The sequence below is a fragment of the Oratosquilla oratoria genome, chromosome 24, assembly GCF_046742065.1.
Source record: "Oratosquilla oratoria isolate Oo_2021 chromosome 24, ASM4674206v1, whole genome shotgun sequence".
NCBI lineage: Eukaryota > Metazoa > Arthropoda > Malacostraca > Stomatopoda > Squillidae > Oratosquilla > Oratosquilla oratoria.
The window spans coordinates 50,661,187-50,668,686 of record NC_134800.1 but is presented as its reverse complement, the minus strand read 5'-3'; the positions used below and the strand labels follow the sequence as shown (position 1 = coordinate 50,668,686).

Genomic DNA, 7,500 nt, shown 5'->3' with positions numbered 1-7,500 from the left:
GTCTATGATATTTACGATGATGGTTCGATTTAAACTGTGCAAGAAGATTCCCATTTGCTCAAATATTTGTTTTGGAAATGACAGTTTTGCGTTTACAATTTTACTAATTATTCTGGATTTTTACTTACTAGCGAAAATATATACATATAATGTACATAATTATTCATTCTTACTAATAGATATTTACTGAACAATATGTTCTGTAGTTACTCCACATGTTCGTAGTTCATGTTCACTTTGGATCGATGTATTCATGACGCCAGCCATATTGTTTACACTGTTGCCATGGCGACGGGGATGACGAAAGCTGTTTTCTATGACTGCCACAAACACTAGTTTATTAACTAGATTTTGTATTTGTAGCGAAAACATACATACTATTAGATAACCATATACTTCATATTAACTCAAAACCCTAGATATGTAATAATGATGTTTGGGTGTATTTTCTTTTGGATTATTGTACTTCATTTTCTTTGATCAAACGTAATAGAAAATGGGAGTGAAATAAACTTTTCCCGCGTTATGAGCTCCGTACAACTTCGCTCTACCGACAAGAACGGTGAGAACCACGTTTCAGTCGACATTCAGTCCTGATACTAAGAGCGTGGACAGGCTCTCTGGTAAAAATCTAAAAGTACCTAAACTTCTGAGGGAGTGAAGACTCTTTACTTAGTGGTCCAAATCACTTAGAAAGTTTGTGTGATTATATTTGGTGACTACCTAGTCAATACATTCACTCAATATAAAAATTACCCAAGAAAATAGTTGGTGCAGCTCTGCGGGGAACACATAGTGCATGAAATCGCAAGATCTGTGAGGTGATAAGGATTGAATACCAAACGAGGTAGAATTGACACCCATGCCGAGGCCAATATATTGTGACCACAAGGGCAGTGCATACCCCAGTGACATGTGAATCTTGACATAACGATCGTAACGTCTGTCGACAACCCAGCTGGCCCGCAGCCCAAGTGCGACTTATCGGCAGGTTTCAGTAACCATGTACCTCTTCTTCCCTTGGCAGGAGTTGCACGTCGTCGGGTTTAAAGGGTTTATAATCACGGAAAGGGTCTTTGAATACCTCAGAGATCCTTAAACTAAGAGGTCAAAACGAGAAAGACTTCCAACTGCAGGACATTCAATAACGATGTCGTTGGGAGACATAATAAGGTTCAGCCTCTGGTCACCCATGGCTTAGCCAAGATCCAGACACTGATACCTGATTTTGAAGATAAAGTGGCTCCAGGACCCTCAAAGTAGCCCAAACGGGACAAACTTAACTGTATTGCCAGGGAAAGCACAGTTACATAAACAATGTGACCTGTGAACGAGACGGACAGTGCTCGTGTGTGACCTAGTTTGTGCTTCACCACTACAAAAAGGAAACAATTATTGTCTGAGTGACAGATAAAGTACCTCAATTAAGGAACGCTGACAGCTTTCGAAAGGAAATCCAACATATAAGCTTTCGGGTCAAGCTGGTATATGTCAATCCTAACCCGAAATACTCCTTAAAGATGCGTCTGTTTTCCCAAAACGTTCCTACAAATTATTCCTTTCCCCAAATCCGTTACCCAAAAATTGCTCCATTTCTAGAATACCCTCTATGCACATAACTTCTTTCCGAAAGTCTTCTTAGCCATTTCCTTTCTTCCCAATAAGAAAAAGAAGAAAATATTCATTTAAGAAAGCAATAGAATTCCGTCGCTTATTCGTAAATCTACTTCCCGAAGTAGACCCTTCCCCTCCCTGCCCCTCTCTCTCGAGGTGACCTTCCCTCCCCACCTGACTCCTTCGGACCGCTACTCGCTGTCCTCCCCTTGGCCTTTCCCACTGGCCCACTTCCAAGAAACCTCACCACCTTCTCACCGTCACCCTCCACACGATTACCCCTGAACCCTGAACCCATCCCCAAGAAGAAGGGGAGCTCCATACCAAAGTTCATAATTCTTTGCATCCCACCCGAAAAAATCACCCCCAATTTCAGCAGAACTTTCTCCACGAGCAGTAACTTCCCCCTCCAACCCCGATTTTGGTCCTAATCGCTCTTGGAATTCCGGTGACGACCTCAGTCGCAGTTAAGCGGTTCCTGGCATGAGCTACTCACCTTATAAGATTTTCGAGGAATCCAAGTCCCAGCTTTGATTCGACTTAGGACGGCCAAGTAATTTCAAAGCTCCTTTTTTTTTTTTTTTTTTTTACGTTTCTTCAAGTCTATCCAATATCAATTCGGCCTTCTTCACATTCCCCCAATTTCATTTACTGTAAGCCTTATTTTCAATACCTATCTCATTTGTTTTTCATTCCATTTCCTCCTTCCCCTGTCTCTTAATCCTTCAATTTTTCTTTTCTTTAACTACTTAGCCTCCTCATACTTTGTCTCTCTTTCCCCTTTTTCCTTTGTTCCCTAACCCCTCATTCTAATTCAGCATTAAGCCAATTCCACCTCGTCCTCCTTATCGACCTTCAACTCTACTTCCTCCTCTCCTCCTCCACCTCATCCTCTTCGTCTTACCGCCTCGTCTTCTTCCTCCTCCTTCTCCTCTTCCTCCTCCTCCTCCTCCTCCTCGTCGTCGTTATCGTGTACAACCATGGGTTGTAACGGGAGCAAAGACGTGCACAACATCAGCGTGAACGGCGCCAACAGGAAACTTCAAGAATCACTTCAGGGCCTCGACGTGATGCGAATCTCCTCCTCGTCCTCGTCCTCAGTAGGGTCCTCCTTGGGCCGCGGAGGATCGTCCTCCCACTCATCCACAGCCCCGCACACTCCTGAGGACCGATCGCAAGCACAATGCCCCTCGACTGTTGACGGGATTCCCACAGCCTTGAAGGACATTCCTATCAACGACCTTGGGGTAAATATACAAAAACGTTTCTCCATGACCCAGCAGGCCCACTTAATTTTTTTTTTGGGGGGGGGGAGGTGGAGGGGGGATTGAAGCAACATTTTCTGTGAGTGCAGGTCATTGCTTTTTGATCCACGGATTTTTTTTCAGCCATATGGTATTTTTCTCCACTGCGGCGTTTCTTCTTGATCCATTAATTCATAAGTCCATGATTTAGTGGGCCATTCTTTCATAACCCTGTGGGTCAATTCATCAAGACCTACTAGGTCCTTTCTTCCAGACCTACTGGGTTACTCAAACATAACAGCAGCTCTTCCTTTCGCAGTCCCGGTGTAGCATCACTTAATCCACAGTCTATGATAAATAACCTGACAAAGTCACTGATGCCGTAGGGTATGGTAGATAAAACAAACATGTAAAATGATATCCCTTTTATGGGATAAAGTATCAGCTGACTACAGTCTACCCACATTAACTCAACGAAGAAGTATTGAATGAAAGTACCCAGAATAATAAATGTAAATGATATCACAATGTTAAAGTAGTTAACCCTTTTAAAACAGGTGTTCGTCAGCCAAATGTAATCACCTGGTAGCACACAGAAAATAAAATACAAGTTTATTTCACTGAAGAAGTTAACCCTGTTGTGTGTATTTTCTGTGTAACGCTCTTTGAGTTTCCTAAAGAGTTCTCAAATGTTACCCGACGTTTCGGAACTGCCTGGTTTCATCTTCAGGGATGAGGTGTTGTTCTTTAGATCTGAGTTTCTACTTACATACGGGCCGTGCGAATTACAAAGAGCGTTAGCGAGATGTGGTCAGCGCTAATTGGTTGGCACGGGCCAATGAGAGTGTGCGGGATGAGGTGAATTCTGTCCGGAGCTAGTAAAAAGGGGCTCGCCTGTCTTCGTGATGCCCGGTGGCAATAGCCCTCTTTTATACACAACTATTTTTTCATTTTCATACAGACATCTCTTCCCCTCCTACAACTACCGATCCTGCGCGAGTGGGTAGTCTGTCCTAGGTAGTCCACAGTCCAGTCGTTTTATGGTGGGCATGGCTTGAAGATCCATAGGTTGGATGTTTAACCTAGATGAAGAGGGCTTCCAGAGAGGGTAGCTTGAAAGGACTGTATTTAGGTCTAGGGCTTTTCTTGATAACGTTCGGCTGTGTGAAGTGGTATTATACGATTTAAGGGACCCATTGGTTAAGTGACACGTTACGCGTCGTGTTAATTCTATTTATTTGTTAATTCGTTTATCTGCATATCTATTTGTATACTTATTTATGAATTACTTGGAATCATCCTTAGTTTTTGCTTCTTCCTACGTTCTATTATTTCAACACTTTCTCCATTTTTTTCACATCCCTTTCATTTTTGCTGCATAGCAACTTTTTCTCGATTTTTTTTTTTTTCCTTTTTCCACTAACCTTTGACATATTTTTTTCCGGAACCATGTTGTAGAAGTTTAGATTTTCCATCTTCTCTGTTTCTATTGTGTTTATGAATTCCGTCTTATCTACCTGTTCAAGGAATTTCCTCAAACCCGTAAAGTTTGCTATTTTGTCAGTGATAAATTATATAAAACATCATTGGCCTAACAAATGAATTTTCAGTTTTAACATTTAGATGCACTCGCTGATTACGATTGTTCAACAAATTACTAATTCAGCTTAGCAACTTACCTCTTATTCAGTCTTTCATTCGGAACAATATTAAAGGTTCTTCCAAAGTTAAGATAGAAAAATTATGAGACATAATTGTCTATTTACATAAAAATAATAATAATAATAATAATAATAATAATAATAATAATAATAATAATAATAATAATAATAATAATAATAATAATAATAATAATAATAATGATAATAATAATAATAATGATAATAATAATAATAATGATAATAATAATAATAATAATAATAATAATAATAATAATAATAATAATAATAATAATAATAATAATAATAATAATAATAATAATAATAATAATAATGAGGTAAATATATAATCCTGATGGGTGACTTTAATTGTAAAGAAGTAGATTAGGAGGAGCCGAAAATAAATGAAGCGTAGGTTCACGGAATAATACTCTGTTGATATATCAACCGAATCGACAATAACCCAATAGATTAAAGCTAAAACAAGATCAGTTGAAGGCAACACACCACCGAAATTGAATTTGCTGCTTGCCCAAGAACCCAATCAAATTAATCCTATAAAGTGCATTTACTTTAAAGAAAAAAAAAATTCCACGTAGCGCTACAGTTTGAACTGTAGCGCTACACACAAGCGAGACCAATATAACCATTAAGAAAAACAAGAAAGTTTTCTAAATTTCTCAAACTCGGGTGAGAAAAACTAGCCTTGGGTCGGTGGAAGAAGAAATCGAAAAGAGATCATTTCAATAGAAGGTGCAAAGGAGCAATATCGAAACGGTAGTGTCACCGAAAAAAAAAGAGAAGAAACAATAGAAATCAGGAAGAATTAAGGAAAACAGAAATGAATGCACAGAATCCAAAAAGAGGAATAAAAACTAAAGACAAATCTAGTGAACCTATGTATAAATAAACATGAATTGATTTATAATTACTTAATGCCAAACTAAGACAAAAGGCAATGATAACTGATCTAAAAGTAGAAGAGATCTTCGTGAGAGAGTCCTCAGAATCTAGGCGAACTTCACTGAGGGTGGCGACATCGATGTCATACAGCCTGAACTCAATTCTGATGAGGACGAAAGGTGATAGTAGAGTCTCTGCAGTTTGCCAGGGTACGGACATTCCAAATTGCTGTCTTGAACTTTGAAAGCAATTGATCTTCTATTTCGACCGCATGAGGGATGTCCTGGCGGGTGCGGCTGTCTGTCCAGGGGAAGGTGGATCAGGTGGTGTTTGGGTCACCTTTTCTAAGCCCGTCCTAGGAGAGACGCGAGAATAGCGGCCTCTCCGTAGGGCTGCTCGGTCGCCCTGACTACTCTCGAAATCCCGGTCCCAGAAGATCATCACGTCTGGACCATCATGAAGTTTTAATATAACTGACATATGCAGGGCTTCAAAGTTTGTTTTTTAATTAACATGTATATATATATATATATACACACATATATATATATATATATTTATATATATATACATATATATATATATATGCATATATATATATATTTATACAGATACCTATATATGATACATATATATATATATATATATATATACATATACATATACATATACATATACATATACATACGTATACACATATATATATGTATATATATACACATATATATATACATATACATATACATATACATATACATATACATATATATCTTATCGCATATTCTGTTGAGATGTAATATAAAAATCAGCGAAGACGTTTACAGGTTATCTATTTCACTGTTTTCTTAGGTGACCTCGGGTTCCGCGTGTCGAACATAAGACGTTAGCGTGCCGCGTTTGGCACGCGTGTCAGTGGTTCCCCAGCCCTGTGTCACAGGAACCGGCTTATAAAGACGACTCTCTCTCTCACTGTGTGTGTGTGTGTGTGAGAGAGAGAGAGAGAGAGAGAGAGAGAGAGAGAGAGAGAGAGAGAGAGAGAGAGAGAGAGAGAGAGAGGGAGAGAGAGAGAGAGAGAGAGAGAGAGAGAGAGAGAGAGAGAGAGAGAGAGAGAGAGAGAGAGAGAGAGAGAGATCCCCGAAATACGTGACTCTCTGTCCGATGGCATGACATTAAGACCAACAGGTAGTATAGTCATGGAGGTTAATGACAGAATAAGAGTTTGTCAGCCTTTGACCTGATGACCATTGCCTCACGGATCCACCTCGACAGCTACTCCAACTCGATGGCAATCTTTATCAACCGTGTTATGGCTAACGTCAAGATATATTATGCAACTATGGAGTAGATGAGGATTGAAGAACAGTTGTGTGTAAATTGTTCACTCCAGTAGAACTCTGTGCAACTTGTTCGTTTGACTTAAGCCAAATTCTTGATTCAGAGTTATGGTCTGCAAGACAGCTACATTATCCGCCATCTTCGGGTTCTCATGATACACCGATCAAAGGCGAAGAAAGGTATTGGTTCGTAAAATCTTATCTACGCTTATGAACAGACTAACGTAGCCGGGTTATCGAGAGTATAAGTGAGTTTTGTTTATGAAACGCAGATTGTATTATCAGATATCTTAATTTTTTCATTGTTGGTGTTCTTCAGTGGAGACGCTAAAACAAGATTTTTTAAGAACCCCATATATATTGTCACTCTCTTTCTAACAATTTCTGATGCAATGAAGTTTTGAGAACACCATCTCGACAAGCAGGCCTTCGCAAAAGGCAAGATGCATGACGGGTGATCAGTTGAGCGTCAAGTAATTCGTTTACTTCGCGACAAGAACATTCCAGTTAAAATCAAAACCAAAGTTGCACGCATCTCTCGTAAAGATGTCAGACCAGAAGCCATACAACAAAGAGTACAAACGAGGAAAGGTTATACCTATGGGTCTACAACGGACAGCAGGATTAGAGAACAACTCATGATAGAGATATGTCAGCAAAAAATACAAGAAGCAAGATTAATAAGGTCAGGACATGCGAACCGGAAAGAAGATGAATGTTCTTCATTTCAGGTTGTTGGAAATAGAA

The 7,500-nt window shown here is 39.4% G+C and overlaps 1 protein-coding gene across 1 annotated transcript in view; it reads left to right on the top strand.

The window, feature by feature from the left end:
- The first annotated feature begins 605 nt into the window (after positions 1–605).
- The window catches only part of LOC143038701 (uncharacterized), a 103,638-nt gene continuing 96,743 nt past the window's right edge, over positions 606–7,500 (top strand). The window contains exon 1 of the mRNA XM_076208256.1: positions 606–2,861. Coding sequence (XP_076064371.1) covers positions 2,595–2,861 — 267 coding nt within the window. The 5' untranslated portion in view covers positions 606–2,594. The remainder of the gene's footprint in view (positions 2,862–7,500) is intronic.